This window comes from Phalacrocorax carbo, chromosome 6 (assembly GCF_963921805.1).
Source record: "Phalacrocorax carbo chromosome 6, bPhaCar2.1, whole genome shotgun sequence".
NCBI classification, from domain to species: domain Eukaryota; kingdom Metazoa; phylum Chordata; class Aves; order Suliformes; family Phalacrocoracidae; genus Phalacrocorax; species Phalacrocorax carbo.
In genome coordinates, this window is record NC_087518.1 from 58,969,030 (window position 1) to 58,985,439 (window position 16,410).

Genomic DNA, 16,410 nt, shown 5'->3' on the forward strand with positions numbered 1-16,410 from the left:
CTATGTCAAGAAAGACTGTGAGTTAGCGGACTACGTCCAGCAAATACCTTAATATTGTCTTCAGTTTCCATGTATTTAAGGAAATTAGACATTTCTTTAGCAGAAGCCAGTGAAGCTTGTCCCTAAAATAGAAGAGGCTAAAGATCAGTTGTCTGGGTGGAATCCGATGCTGCAGGTTTTCAGCTTTGTAACAATTCTTTAGTAAACGGACAAAAAACCCATAAAAATCATGCTTACTCCTGTCACATTCATCATTCGGCCAAGATCACTTAAAAAATCGACAACTTGATCTCCAGAAACATGAAGGACTGGGAGCCTTCCTCCTATAGAAATTCCTCCATACCTAACAAAGAGAACAGTATCATCAGTCACTTGTTCCACAGACCCAAAACTCTGTACATAGATGGAAATACTAAAAATCCACTTAATATAAAAGTTTAATTTCTATACATCATATAATTAACGTATAACAATCTCCACTCTTTTTTGAACAAGTTGTATTAAATCTTTACAGCGCTTACAAATAATAAAAGTTCTGCCAGTTTCCAAGGGGTTCATGCCAAGATCCTGAGAAAATTATTGTTTAGGTAGAAGATTTGGAGAAAACAGTTATTTCTACAGTGTAAAATCTTTAAATCAAGATAATCGACATCCAACTGTGTGGACAGCACAGAGGACTGAGGATGGCATGGACCTCAGTTAAAATTTTTGTTGCCCTGAGAGGAGCAGGTATCCACCGATGCTGGTGCCAGCCAATACTCCATAATGACAAATACTATTGCATGAGATGAACCAAAGACTAATCCCACAGAAAGTCATGTTTCCACAGGAACAAGCAGATATTCCATGAAGGAAGCCAGTCACCCATCTGCTACCTTTGAACTGACTTCCTACTGCTAATGAAAAGCTACATAAGTATGTTCTCCAGGCTAATCAGTCATCTTTCTAAGCTTAGCATCTGCAGTGCAGACATCACACTGGGGTTAGCTGATGCCTCTACCTAAGCGTGGAGCACTCGTGGGATCTGTTTTGTAACTACCGCACATGTTCAGAGCGGGGATGAGGAGTTGTGGTTGTTACTTCTGTGTTAGGTAGCTGGTGTCTAGGTTTCATCTTACCCAGGTACTTTTTTTGGAGGGTTCATATTTTTTCTGTTGCACTTTGAAAGAGCTGCATCAGGACAGTATTGCAGCATAGTGCAGTATTGTATTGTAACTTCCCATCACTCAGATCCCATTAGTCTGACTCTTGCAGGTAATAAAACTGTGATAGTTGCATTGTGCGCCTCCGGCTTTCATCCTTGTGGGGGTAGACCAAACAAACATAACCCCTTGTCTTTATAAATCCCTTGCTGATCCCCAACCTATTTCCCACTGAAGTAATCTCTTTGTTCCATACTATCCGCCACTATTCCCCTTGTCCTTTCAGAGAAACATTGTGAGGCTCCATGGTTAAATAGAAATTCATTGTTCTTTTATTTACCACCATAATCTGTGAATTGGTTTCTTACCTTTGCTCATTGACCCAGTATTTGCTCTTCAGGCTGAAACAGACAAAGAGAATCCTGTCTCAATCCGCTGAACCAGAGTCAACGGTATTGTCAGGCTTAAATGGAAATCAAAGGTGAATTCCTATGCTTTGCAGATCTCTAGTTTTCCCCAGACAGCTTTTTTTGGTGTTTATGTTTTTTTGCTTGTTTTATTGTTGTTTTTGTTTTATTCACTTTCTTTTTTCATTGCTGCTGATTACTTTGAGTTGTGGGGCTGTCAGGACTTTTGGTATTCCCTGCAGTGGGTTTTGGGGTTTTTTTTGTTTTGTTTTCTGACATGATTCATCTCCAGCTCGTACAGAGATAAGCAAGATTTCTAAAGTGACACATACTGGCTCTATCCTCAGTCGATAATGAAGTGATTTTAGAAGATATATCAGCAATTACGACATGTACTAAGAGGAATCAGTAAAAGGCAGCCAGCACATAGCTAATATAACGGGAATGTCAAGAGCTCTGCTGGAAACTGAAAAGGTAGGAAGGCCTGAATCAGCAATAGGCCATGGACACTGCGCAGCCAATTACCATGCTCGGCACTCATGCAAGCCGAGAAGCTATCAGTAGGATAGATGTAGCTATGTAACATTGTCCTTTGGCTCTCTAGCACTTCTGGGAAGCAAGTGATAATTAACTCAGGCAGATGGGCGTGCTGGTGTGGCTACAAACCAGTATCTCTGCAAGGCAGTTCACCATGCTGTGCAGAGGAGTTTTCTCACCATTGATACAATTACCATTAACAGGGCATTCTGTCAACACTGTAACTTACAAAGGAGTACCCGATTATACTAATAGGTATAATTAAAACAATTTAACTCCCCTAAAACAAGCATCTCCTATTCTTACATCAGGAATATGCATATGATACTCAAGTCTATGCAATACTGTGGCACATCAGGTGCTATGTTATTATTAAACAAGAATTTCATGGCCAGGTACAAAATACTGCCTGTGACAACAAAGATCGATTCATCCGTACCTCCCTTTTATCAAACTGGGATACGTTTTCACCAGAAAATCTGAAATATTCCTGTGGGTCAGATCTTGAAGGATTTCTGTGCTGTGCTGCACTCTCTGGAAAGAAAAGAAAACCTGATCAATCACGGTAAACATTACAGTCTCTAAAGCTATTACGTAAGTGTTTGTCAGGAAAACAGCAAAAGTAGCTTCGGGTCAGAGGAATTGCTCGGGTTCACAGTAACACTGAAATGAGAGTAGGTCATTTATTTTCTAGCCCAAACATGCTTACTTTCCTAAGATTTCAGAAGAAATCACGAAATCACAGAAGTTTGTGGTGCTTGACAAAACAGTTGCACTTCACTCAAACTTGACCCACATTATTTGTGACAAAGGCCAGGGTTGCTCAAGGCTCTTTCTTTACTGTGAAAGAAGGAAGTTTTTCAACTCTGTTGAGGTGAAGTTGATTTAGCAAGCTGAAGTAAAAGTTAATGTGAAAACTTCACCTTCACTAGCATGTTAAATACTGTGAACAAATATTACGCTTTTTTTGTAACTAAAATGATGCCACATGATGCCTTAGTGAGTCTTTTGCAAATACAGGGTCACTGTGAAACACAAGACCTCAAACTTGCTGAGTTTATCCCAAGGTAGAATACATTTAAAAGGACCCTGGGCAGTTTCAGAGGGCAAAGCTTGCAAACTGAAATGGCCTAGTATGACCTAGAAAGTCAGTCTAGTGAACTTTCCAGAGGTTCCTACATTTGTCCACGGAGAGGCAGTGCTGGATGACACAGAAGACACATTACAGATATCTAGCAGATCCTAGACAAGACACAGGACGACTGGTAGCATCCTCGTAGTGCCTTTGTTAAATGAGCTGTCTATGCTCAGGGATACGTCATAATTGTTTACATACTGTTGCTTGCCTGGAGACTCAAATGTGAACTATTTCTTCCTGACAAATTAGACAAAATTATCATATCCTGCAAAATTATCAGGATAATGTAATAAATACATTTCCTTTAGAGGACTAGAATCCCCACAAACAATTAAAAAAATCATTTTGCATCCTACTCGGATTTGAAGTTTTAGACTAAATTTCCCTCTCAAATAGACTAGCATGCAATTAGCAAAATTCAACTTTGGCTGTCAGTTGGACAGGGATTACTTGGAAATCAGAAATCACTTGGGATGCTGTGAATAATGTCAACATATAACCTCTTCAGTATTGTCTTTTTTTTTTTTTTGCTTTGCAGACAGGAATTCTACAGATATTTAAAACAACCTTGCTTTGTTTTGTGAATACTGATAGAGAAACCAAAGCAAGCTGAATCAGTATATATATAGATCGTGTCATGGATTTGGATTCAGAATTTGATTAAGCTTGTGACATTAGTGTTAAAACTAGAATTATTATAGTCCTTTGGCTAATGAGTGCAGTCTGGCAAGCAGGAATATGAAAGTTGAACTATATGCATACTGAGACATTAAATTAGCAAGCTATTATTCTGAGAGTGGCTGCAGTTCTGTTTTCTTTCACTTGTTAGAAAAACATTAAGAGAATGTAAACACTCACAGGCTATAATTTTTCTTTGCTTTTCAAAAGAGCAAGCGCATTTTATAAAGGGCACTAGTAAGATTATTCATTGATACAAACAGGTGGGAATGTAGCTCTCATCTCTTTTCCATACAGCATCAGTGGCTACTAAGTTACTCATCTACATGTACATACATACAAACATTCATTTTGCTAGCTTAGACCTTTCTTTCTAGAAATGGAACCAAAAGTAAAAAAATAATTATCTGGGGCTGACACAATATTATTTTTTTAATTTTTAATGAGATGACCCCACTCCATGATTTTCAAAATCATTACTTTTATTTTTTTCTTCCTTTCTTCCTTCTCCTTCCTTCCCTTCCCTTCTTTAAAGAAGGCGATCTTCTAATTAGAATCGTTCTTTGAGGCAAAAAGAATTTAAGGTTTTTTAAACAATTATTTGATAAATTGTTAAAATTTGAGAATTTTTTCTATATGAAAAGCTTGCAACTTGGATGAAAATAGTAAGCAAATTTCATTTAAATGTGCAAGCTTTTCTAAAACTCTGAAACTGAATTCCAAATTCCAGCAATTCTTGCTCCCTTAAAAAACCGTACTCAATCCATGTATATTGGCATGGCAAAGTACTTGCACACTAGCCCCTTTTCCAGCACTTGCCATGAAACTTTTCTACAAAGATTTATGGCACAGGGACACTACCTGTGGTGGTGGAAGGCCTCCTGCGCCTGCAGGGCATTCTGGCAGCATGGTGAGTTTCTTGTGAGAGCTGCACTTGCAGGAAGGTGAAGGATTCTCAGGGCTCCACTTTTCACTCAGCAGGAGGCTGCTTATGTTAGGATGAACAGCAGGTGTGTTCCAGGCAGTTGATGTATTACTGCATGGGAAGTTCCTGCGTAGAGGAACAGAGCCTTTAAGCTGTGCAGAGACAGAGTTCATGAGAACTCACAAATCCACAAAATCACAGTGCTCTTAGCAGACATTCCCCTCTCAGCCCTTATCCTTATTCTGCGAGTTATGAATAATAAGAACATTTTACAGTACTTTGTAAACATGGATAAATATAATCTCCCCCCACACCTCTGCCAAGCTTATTGTCTTCAGCTTGCAGATGGGACACTGAAGGAACAAGGGGATTGTGTTTGATCCATCAGTACACATGAAATCTGCAGCGGACGTATCTTTGTGAAGAAACTATCCTTTTCCTTGCTCATGCAGTGTATTTCCTCTCTATTTTTAAAAGTTTCTTCTTTGTTCCTGCTGTACCAGGCAGAGGAGGGGAAAAGGAAGAGAGAAGAGGGGACGGTCAGAAGAATCAAATTGCTGGATATCACAACTGGGAGAGAGGCAGGAGAAAAGCAAAGCATAGCACGCCAGTGACCCATGCCTCCAAAGCAGAGCTCACAGGCAGGGTAAGTGGGTTAAAGTAAGAGCTCTACTAACATTATCCTCCAGAGTGAGAATAGCTTCAAATCACGGAGGCTGTTCTATTGCTACTTCACAGCCTGAACAATTGGTGAAGCTATTGCTTCCAAACACACTAGTGGGAGCAGAAGGAACCTGAGGGGACTCACACGTGGAAAGTGCCAGGGAAGCTGTGAAGATTTGGGTCTGAGCCCACTGGCCTACTGACATGCATTTCAAGGTTGCTTAATTCTCAGTATAAGGCTACATGAGCTGGCTTCCAGCTAGTCACACTGAGCACTGTGAATCGCTCTTAATCCAGTGGCATCGTTGTCTTGCTGTTTGTTTGTTACTTTTGACCCGGCATTAGATATTTTTACCAACAATATATCGAAGCATTGGCTCTAGTGAAAAGTCAAGCCGATTAATTCTTGTTTCACTACTCAAGTTCCACTAGTAATATCCTGCTAGAATCTTGTTTAGGAGAGATTAGCTAGCAACTTACGGAAGAGGCTGATTCTTCATGCAGCGATTTCCAAATCCTGGTTTATTCAAGAAAGCATCAGTGAGGGAGACCATCTGCTCGTTGCCAGGACGCTCATTGCTAAGGGAATAAGATAGGACTTTCTTTATAAAAATTTTTTTCAAACTATCGTACAGGAATACACACAGCAACTGGTGAAGGACAGCCATATGGCAGAACCAACTGCCCCCCTCCAAAGGCTGATAATTCAATTATTTTATTTATTTATGTAAAACTCCAGAACCTTCCCAGATGTTTAACAATGGTCCTTTTCACCTAATACTAAAGCATGACTTCTAACATAGTCCTATAGCAATATTCTCCAAAAAGGCTTGGATCTACATTTCTACCCTCTCAGCCCTGTCACATTCAGTAATCAGAAGATGAAAAACATTCTGCAGTTTCATTTGCTGAGGCCAAAGAGACAACGCTGCTAATAATGAAGTGTCTGCAACTAACAATGTAATAGCATTAGAATAGAGAATATTGTAGTGCTAAGTGTTATACAAGTGCGAATATCAAACTCTGCTCCATACACTACCATGTGTAAATTAAATTAAAGTTTCATGTGAATTTTCAGTATGAAACTCAAGGAAAATGCTTCAAAACTACGGCCTTGAGTTTTGCTGCTTTCTGCTAGTTGCGATCTAGTCTAGGACTTAAACATTGTTTATAAATTTCTTCTGCATTGCACATGTTTTGACTTGGTGCAAGTTCAGCTTTGGAATACGTAGAAGTGAAGGTGAAGCAAGTGTTCAGGAGAGCACAGAGGAATTGTGCGGTGACCTGGAGAAAACAGAACTGAAGCTTCTATGAAGCATGAAAGGAAACAAAGTGCTAGTAGACAAAACCAACAGCAACAACAAAAAAATCAGACCCGGCCAAAGGGTACTGTGTGGGGAGAAACTGCTAAGCAGGAGCATTAAAACCTGAGAGTCTCTGCTTTCATCTTGTTTCCATAAGTCTGCCCAAATGCTGTACTAACTATAAATCTACCACAGGTCAGCAGATAGGGTTGAACCTCAATCTTCTCTAGGATTATGAATATAGGAGTGATTCAATGGCATATCAGAAACAGTCAGAATTCTTACTGTCCTGGATCTCCTGTTAGGTGGGATATGTAACTGTGTAAGTGTTGAGGTCATGAATTCAGGTATGAAGAGGAGAGTAGTAAGATATTTGAAGGACTATTGGCCAGACATAGTAGCAACTGTATTCTCCACTTGTACCAATTTCATGCTATTTTAAATCTGCTGATTCCAGTGGAGTTAATCGTTTTTTTATCCCACATAGAGTGAGAAAAGCCCAGTAAGACAGGGCCCCATGATCCTAAATGCTAGGGAGAAAAGGCTCTGTATATGACAGATGTTCTTTTACTTAGTGACTCCTCTTACCTGAAGAAAGTAAACTGTTGTCCATAGATCCATGGGTGTAAGGTTAAGGCGGGATATTCTCCAAACGGAGGAATAATGACTGTAATTATTAAAGACAGCAGCACAAAACTAGCAGGGAGAACAATCTGCAGGGAACACAAAACCATCACACTAGGTTATTAGATGTAAGTTGCAGAGTGACACTGTACACACCTCATAATATGTATAACGAAAGGAGGGACAGCAGGAGCACACAGATCGGATCTGATGTAGCTCATGAACACCAAAAAATTAATTTCCTATGCTTTCAGTTAAGATTCTGGTTGTCACGTAGCTGTATTATGTTAAAAATAAAATGCTGGGCTAGTAGTGATTGAATCATGAGCTTGGTGCGGGTGATAGACTCTAGGCAGAAAGAAATAGAATAAGAAGCAGAAGAGCTGGAATCATCATTAGAACAGATAGGGACACTGTTACCCATTTGCAGCACCTCTGTTGCTTTGCGTGGAGACATTGCTGGGAAAGACAGTGCTGAGAATGTTGTGGGAAAGAGTCAAAAACAGCAAAAGTAAGTCAATACCTGGGCTAGGAAGTCCTTGTGGCTGCGGGAGGCATGGTGGAACCGTTTGATGAGTAGTGCTTTGATCTGCTGATGTACAAGCTCAAAACCTTTATACTGTCGGGACCCTTTGCCTTCATTTTGATCTCCTGCTATGCCTACTGGCATTTGGGAAGTGTCATTAGTTTTCAGTGTGGTTCGTTCAGCTGGTTTGTTCTCAGGAGTTTTGCCAAGAGTAGAACCATTTTCTTGACTGTCTTCTACGTTAAGATGAAAAGGGGCAGAGAAAATACTTCACTCTCCATACATGAAGGTAGCACAAGCACAAGCCCCAGATTTTACCAACTGTATATATCCCATCACCAGATTGCTTTAATTACAACTGTTGCACTGTGGCTGTATCTAGTGGCATCATATAGGTTAACACTCCTCTTACTCAGCAGGATGAACAAGTTAATCACGTATGTAGTTTACAGACTAGTGACCAGCAAAGTATTTTTTATAAAACTACTAAAACTATTGACATCTGGGGGCTTGACACTGTTTTTATTTACACTGTTAAGAACCTCATCCAATCTAAATAAAAGCCTTTCTGCTGACTTCATCTTATTTCTCAGATATCATGTCAGGCCCTAAAACCAGATATTTGCTGACCAAATTTATTTTGGCAAGAACACTATACAAAGACTGAAATTTCTGAGGCTGCTCTTTATTTGGCATTCAGAACAAGTCCCAAGAAAAGTTTATCGAATACTGATTCATGGATCTATACCTGCTTTTTGTATTCCAGGGTCAGCTTCTGCTGTGACCTTTAAGAAAACCTGCCATGGACAAATACATCTCCAGGTTAGGAATAGAACATGCACAATAACCTCACCTCTGGAATACATCATCCTTTAATCACTTTTGAAATATCTCAGAAAATAAAGAAAAGAGCAAACTAAGATACAAAGAAAGATTTCAGAACAATGAGTGATGGTCCACAAGGCTAGCATGAAATAAGGCTTGGGTCCTTTCTCTACACCCATCCCAAATACTTTCTGAGTGTGCCACAGCATATGTGACTACATTTTGAAGGGGATATTAGGAATTAGTAAGATTGCATGTATAAGAACAGGAACAATCTCAGAAAAGGGACTGATGGTAAGATCAGCAGATATTTTAATCTTGTTACCTCTTCAAGTGGTGTGTCTGAAACTCCAAAACTGCTGAGTCCCAAGTCATCCAATGTTTCCTCCAGCTCTCTGAAGAGACTGGCATAAGATCGGTGTTTAAAGTGTTTGTTGGGCAAAAGATAAATGAGTTCCTGACCAATGCTTTCAATTAATTTTGCTTCTGGGATATGATGATGAATGACTTCTGCTAGCTCATTCAGATCTCCTGCGAAAAGTCAAAACAGTGTTCAAAGAACAAATATTTAACCATGCTAAGCATGATTTCAAAAGCTGTTGCTTACACTATACAAAAGGAGGCTGCTTTATTACATATCTCACAGATATCTTGGTTAGTTCTGCAGTAGACTGGGCTATGTTGCAAACTATGCTCTGGAACTATGTAGGAGGAAACTATTTCAGGTCTGCTAATAAAGCACAACAAAATCTTCAGGAATATCTGCTTAAGGTCTTCTCTTATGTAGAAAAGCCAAAATTACTTTTTCTGAAAAAGCCAGTTTCCTTTGCTCTAGTTATGCTTCAGTTTTCATTCGCAAATGACACGTTTTGACGCAGAGTAGTTAAAAACCCAGTCTATATTTCTGAAGCACACAAACCTCCAGTTCATCATCTGTACCTGAGACCACATATACATCAAAAAGGGGCAATAGTAAGCGAAACCACAAAGACACCTTATCAAATTTGTGTTACAATCCAATACAGATGTTAGACACAAGTACTGAAGAAGTGGGCCTCGGGAGCACTGATCTGTAAGATGGGATTGCAGTATAACAGGAGATGTAGCTATGTGCTGGAACACCAAACCATCCTACTTCTTACCATCCAGTTCCTGCTCTGGAGCTCCTTCTTTGTCCCTGTGTGCACAGCTGGAGCAGGAGCAGGAGCACTGAGACCCACAGCTACAAAGCGACTAGCATGGACAAGGAACAGATAGAAAGATGAAAGTGCTTCAGACATATGCAAAACAGGATGTAGGGGTTGTCAGCCTTTGAATGGCTTGAGTCAGTGAAAAATATGTCCTATCTGGGGCATCTTGAACATATTATACTGAAAGTCATATGAGGACTACATTAAGTAATGCAAAGAACATAAATCCACCTGCACAAAGCATACCTGTCAGTTCTAAGTTGCATGCAAAGTGTGTGGGGAAATGCCATCAGCAGTGGCCATGAGTATACAGATCATGTTGCTACTAAAACTGGAAGCACTACTAACAGCAGAAAGAATCCAGATCCCTGCTTCTCAAGCTATGCGAGGCCAGTTTAGCTATGGCTAAATGTAGACTCTTCTGGTGTCTGCGCTAGTTATTAGCTAAACCATGTTTACAATCAGTGTACCACAAAAGCAGGCATCAGAAAGACCTGTATACGGGCAAAGGCAATTTGACTGGTAAAAGTTTAGACATACTTAACCGATGAGAGTGAACCATAGACCACTGAGGACTTCATATCCACCGATTATTTTTATCTGTCTTGCTGAATATATACTTATAAAACCAGAGATTTTTACAGAGAGGCTTGGGTATCCATATAATTCCAGGAGGTGTCATCAAATTTTCTTATTGCTTTCTTCATTTTGAAGTCAGTACTGACACAGCCTCAAGCAGCACATAACTGCTTTCTACCTTGGTGCAGGGCATAAATACGTGTAAGTATTTTTCAGATTACACATGCAGGGAGGGAGCTAAATACTTACTGCAGCCCTTCCGATTCTGGTGGTTTTCATCTTGCGAACAAGAGTGAGATAGAAGCCAGACCCAAAGCAGTTCTTCAGGAATACAGGAGAGCCCGAGCAGAAGAGTTTCCCTTGGGATATGATGGCTACTCTGTCTCCAAGGATGTCTGCCTCATCCATGTGATGGGTTGAAAGGATGATGGTTCTGCCTAGGAGGAACAAGGATGAACGTTCAAGGCACGGGCTCTCTCTGGAACTCAAAACTGCTTAGTTTTTTGGCAATTAATGCAGGGTTTTCTCTGCACCAGAGCCAGGTCCCAGGTTTGCCACATCCAGAGGTATCTGTTCAAAGAATCTTGTTTGCTTGTATTCATATCCCGCTACTTATGACAGTTTACGCAGCAGACACATACTGCATCTATGGCATGTTTTTAAAAAACAAACAAACAAACGATTTCCACTCTCAGTCCTGTTACCTGAGCGATACTTCAGCAGAAGATCCCAGATAGATCGCCTGGAATAGGGATCAACTCCAGAAGTGGGCTCATCCAAGACTACCACTTTTGCTTCACCCACAAAAGCAATGGCAACAGACAGTTTCCTTTGCATTCCACCTACCAGAGAACAGAAACATCCAGGAGTCTGAGGTGAGTTACATCAGTGGCAGGGATGTAATTAGTACTGCTTTTCAGTGTGGAGACAAACCGATACAAGTAAAACAAAACCCAGCCTCAGACAAATATTTCTGCAAAGTTAAATCAATAGTCACATTTTATTTCTGAAATTCAGAACAGCTTGTGCAAAATTATTTTTTTAATATATTTTTCATCTATGCATTGCATTTTCTGTTTCTTACCAGAAATAAGAGCAGGAAGATAAGAGAAACTGCCCAACTTTTATAGTTGCAATCAGGACAAAGTAGTATAAGAACACCTGGCTGTTTATTCAAATCATCTTTTGAATCTGAAAGTGAAATGTATTCAGCTACACTACATGCATTTGTACCTTTAGAATGAAACTAATTACTCCTACAAAACACTCCGTATTACAGAGTATGGATCCAAACAGTGGAGCAGCATGATAGTGTAATATTTCATTTGACTTGAAATACTAGAATATTGTATTTTGGTTTTTTCTTACATTGATAGATTTTTAAATATGCTCATTTAAAAATAACATCTTTAAGCTTTAGGGTCAGGTTGTGCCAGCTTTACTATTTGTACAGTCCCATTTACTCTTTGAGAGTAAAGACCTCCCCAAGGCACAGTGATGTGTCAGAGTATGACCTCAAACATACAATTCAAACAATAATTGTCCAAAGACAAAGAAAAGGCAGCAGAAAAAACGTCTTTAGAACAATCCTGTGGGCACCTGACAAGTTCTGAGCCTCTTCGTTCCTTTTATGGGAGAGGCCTGTGTCTTCTAGCATTGCTTCCAACTCTTGCTCGGCTTCATCCCTGGATCTCCCTTTCAGTTGAGAATAAAACAAGATGTGCTCTGCTACAGTAAGGCTGTGAAATCAGACAGAAAGGTGCCACGGCAATTTAAATGAATATGCAGACTTTTTTTCCCTAATCAGCAATAAATTCACTCTAGCTTTATCTTGCTAAAGGAAGAGGGGCTGCTTTACCCTAAATCCCGCTCACAGATTTTCTCTGGGAGAAGTGCCTCTGAGATATACCTACTGCCATCACAGTAGGAGAACACCACGGGCTCTGGGGATGCGTCAGGCATGCAGACTGGGACCCTTATTCTTAAAGCTAGTACAGAATGATACTTACTGATTGAATAAGATGTTGTACTGAGGGCACATGCCTATTCTGTGCCGAATGGAGTCCATGTGAGTCTGAATATCCAGGCCGCCAATCAGCACAGTTCCAGAGGTGGGTGGGAAGAGGCCTGTCAGTATGGACCTGGGAAAATAAAATGAGGAAATTCCTAGTCTCCTATCTTTCTGTGCCAGATTGGGAAGATGTGTTGCATGATTCCACTAGATGGAGCATGATGAGCATTGATGCAGCAACTCCAGTAAAAAGCATACATGTAAATACACTTACCCTGCTACAGCGAGAATCTTGTAGATCTGCTAACCCAATTTTTGATACAGCTGTCTGTATGGTTCTGGCCTGCATTAAAAACTGTTTTAGTCAGCTACTCTGTTTCAGAGTAATTTGTTCAGCATGTTACATCACCCCTATGTACAAATGGGTCTAAAATGAAGCTAAGATCAAGATAGACAATGATGGTTTGAGGTCTCCAGCCATGCTGATTTATGCCCAACCCCTTTATTTCCTGTAAAATGGAAGGGTGGCAAATGCTATGTTGCAAATGGGTGGAGCCTATTACTAGATTTGGATGAATAATGGGTTTTTCAGTTCTGAAAACTTCAAAGCAATAGAAATTTTTTGTTTTATCAGGAAAATAGAAAAACAAACTCACAAAACATTTCAGCCAATTCGAATGCTTTTAATTTTGGATCGAACGTACTTGCAGAACAATTTAAAAAATGAAAAGGCAATTTAAAGTGCATTTGAAATAAGAGTCTTTTACTTAAAAAATCTAAAGTGTTCTACTGGGGAACATCATACTGAAACACTTTAGTTCTTTCAACATTTGGTGAACTTGTCATAGACTTATGAAATTTTTTCTTCACCAATTAATCCTATTTTGTCATATAAAGTTGTGTATAAAGAAAATTAAGTACTCCTAAAGTCCAGCTTCCTGAGACGCAAGGGTTCTAGGACTAGAGGAACATTTTAATCTGGACATGGATCTTGCATACATGTAACCATTTTGTCTAAAAAGGCCTATATTTTCTACTCCTTCGCACACAGACCAAAAAACATGACTGACTTAATGCCAGTTAAACAGAGAAACCAAGAGCACGTGGAGTGTGGTGGCTTTCAAATCTTCAGCTCTTTCAGCCAGAAGATCCTTCTCCCTCTTCACCTATCAGGACTTTGGCCATGGTAAATGAATTCTGGGGGAGAGAATTGCTTCCTTCTCTCTAAACTTCCACTTGTTTGTGTCACACATTGCCTCCCTCCCAGGGCTTTAGCTAATCCGGGATAGCTTCCCTTTGTCTAGGGGCAGCATTTCCCTCTCTGGAAAAATCTTGATATTGTGCATCAGCCTTGCTGCAGGGGTGGTAGAGAGATAAAGGAAGAGCAAAAAGACAAGACTGCTCCTCAGGACAGAGCAATAGAGCACTGCCCTGGTTTTGCTGCTTCTAAAATACAGACTTACATGGTTGTTGTCTTTCCTGCTCCATTGTGACCAAGGAATGCTGTGATCTGGCCCTCATAAAAAGTAATATTCATCCCATCTACTGCTGGCTTGGGCCTGCTTGCAAAAATCTTCACCAGGTTCTGAATGCATACTCCTGGAATCAATCCTGTTGGCTCAGGCTCAAAGAAGGTATTTACTTGAAAGGCAAGAAATCAAGAATTAAAAATACCAAAAGAATAAAAGCACATGTTTTAATCCCAGTTCTGATGACGACACATCAATAAGTGCAGAAGCAACAGCACATACCCAGTAAAATACAGCATCATGTGCCAGTACTAGACACACCCGTACCAAACTGCGGCAAGACTTCTAGCTGCAGTGCAATTTATTTAGATTCAGCCACGAATCAATGACAAGAGAAGCGGAGGCCAGAACTGTAATGGCCTGTGGAGTGGTAACTTATTGGATCTGGTGAGGCTGAACATGCTTTCTGTTTTCATTGAGTAGCAGGAAGATTATTTGTGATTGTTGTCTGTAAATACTTAGGTAGGCTGAGAGATTACATTAAAAAAGCAGCAGGTTGCCTTTCTAGCCAGGCTGAAATCTGCCATTCAAATCATCTGCCCAGCTGTGCATTCTTTTACCATGATGCTTTAAAAAAACTCAACATTTGCCTTTAATCCTGGTAGGTGAAATTTACCCCCTTGCTGAGGCCAGCTCAAGGCTTAGGCAGTACCTAACATGAGCACTACATGAGATAGCTTTCTCTCAGGATTAAAAATGCATTATTGTAAATGGCACCATCAGGATGTTTTATTGCATCAGCTTCTAGACAAAACAAACTTCCTTTGAAGTAAATTAAGCCCTTGGGCAATGTGAATTATAGGCGTTGAGAAATTTAAACTAAAGACCCTGTCCACTTTTGTTTACACAGAATGCTTAAGGCTTTGTAGGGAGGCTTGTTTTGCAATTGCAGTTTACTTAAATTGTTCAGTACCCAGCAGGCCTGTGTGGAGAGCAGCCAATGCCATCTGGGTGAAACCAGCCCCACCTCTGTCACTGGCTTTTATGACTGTCGTTATAAACAATACGCAGGAAAAAGTCCCAAATACGTTGTACATGAGAGAGCTGTGTACACCAGAGAGCAGCTGAAGTAATTCGCCTAGAAGGGGTAGCTTTGTTTTAAATAAGATTATGTTTATGGCAATCTTTTCTTGTGCTTTGTGAAGGAATCTAGGTTTCCTTTTTACCTTACTGGGCCAAGTACAAGCATCCTTCTGTTTACAGAAGTTCACATGGAATCAGGCTAGAGAGTTCTGCACAGATTGGCAACTGAGGCACCGTCCTCAGTTTCATGTGCATCGTGAGCTCAATTCATACTTGCCTGCAAGACTCACTGACAAGTTCTGAGGCAAATTCTCTGATGATCTCCCTCAGTATCTGCTTTGCATCACCTGAAGGACACTGATAGCAGACTGAGATCCCTTTCTTTGTGGTTCATATTTCTCCATTCTGATCCTATTCCTCAGTGCAATTTTGGGCCATTTAGGTCTTTTTTTTCAGAGGTAAGAGCATTTGTGAGGGATGTGGATGGGGCTTTGGTGAAAGCTCTGCTTAAAACAGATCAGGCAATTAGGACAGATTTATAGTGTGTCTGCCCTGCTTTGCTAACCCATGCTTGTATTGGACTGCACTAGAGTTAAGCCAATAGAACTACTCTCCATTCCTCATCCCATTACTCTTACATGAAGCACTAGCTCTTACATGAAGCCGGTGTGGAAACTGTGTCCTTGAACCATACCAGCTCTGCTCTTGGCTTCTCCCACATGCCTCCCAGTTCCTGTGTGGCTGGCTGAAAGGGAAGGCAGGCTTTTTTGTGCAGTGACAGACAGGCAAAGCCCTTCCTCTGTGGCCATAGAGCAGCTGGAACCTGGGAGCTGATGAATACAGCACCGCAAAGATAAGGCAGTACTAGGAGAAGATTGGCTGAAATAACCTTTGCCCTCTGCTGGTCTTTCTTCTTTTGAAGTCCTGTCCTGTTTCCATTCACCCTGAATGCATGTTTTCACTGCCTACGTGAGGAGCTCTGATGACCCCACTTTTATCTCTAGCTTTTCAAGGGAGTCAGAGTGGGCCCAGCACTGTCTGTAGCAGTTACTTCTGCTGCAGAATCCACATGCATTCCTCTGAGCATCACATACAGAAAACTATTCTGGCTCCCCACAAGAGATGATATTGGGACTTGAAAACAAGGCAGGTCATTCAGGAATTCTTAGGTGGTGGCTAATGTCAGCATCAGAAAAGGCTGCAGACAGACACACAGAGCACTTCAGATAAATCCCTTTGAAAACAGCCTTTCCGTACAGATGTAAGACACACTAAAGACAGGCCAAAAAAATAAGGGGGGGCTAGAAGG

General features: G+C 40.5%; 1 protein-coding gene across 1 annotated transcript in view; it reads right to left on the reverse strand.

Moving 5' to 3' along the window:
• ABCA4 (ATP binding cassette subfamily A member 4) overlaps nucleotides 1-16,410 on the reverse strand; it is a 73,677-nt gene that overhangs the window by 17,117 nt on the left and 40,150 nt on the right. Inside the window, exons 19-34 of the mRNA XM_064455783.1 lie at nucleotides 14,013-14,190; nucleotides 12,548-12,679; nucleotides 12,138-12,277; nucleotides 11,243-11,380; nucleotides 10,788-10,975; nucleotides 9,912-10,002; nucleotides 9,095-9,300; nucleotides 8,693-8,741; nucleotides 7,942-8,180; nucleotides 7,383-7,507; nucleotides 5,971-6,069; nucleotides 4,764-4,953; nucleotides 2,526-2,620; nucleotides 1,511-1,543; nucleotides 238-343; nucleotides 48-122 (exon numbers count right to left, since the gene is read on the reverse strand). Of these exons, the coding sequence (XP_064311853.1) occupies nucleotides 48-122; nucleotides 238-343; nucleotides 1,511-1,543; nucleotides 2,526-2,620; nucleotides 4,764-4,953; nucleotides 5,971-6,069; nucleotides 7,383-7,507; nucleotides 7,942-8,180; nucleotides 8,693-8,741; nucleotides 9,095-9,300; nucleotides 9,912-10,002; nucleotides 10,788-10,975; nucleotides 11,243-11,380; nucleotides 12,138-12,277; nucleotides 12,548-12,679; nucleotides 14,013-14,190 (2,084 nt within the window). The remainder of the gene's footprint in view (nucleotides 1-47; nucleotides 123-237; nucleotides 344-1,510; nucleotides 1,544-2,525; nucleotides 2,621-4,763; nucleotides 4,954-5,970; nucleotides 6,070-7,382; nucleotides 7,508-7,941; nucleotides 8,181-8,692; nucleotides 8,742-9,094; nucleotides 9,301-9,911; nucleotides 10,003-10,787; nucleotides 10,976-11,242; nucleotides 11,381-12,137; nucleotides 12,278-12,547; nucleotides 12,680-14,012; nucleotides 14,191-16,410) is intronic.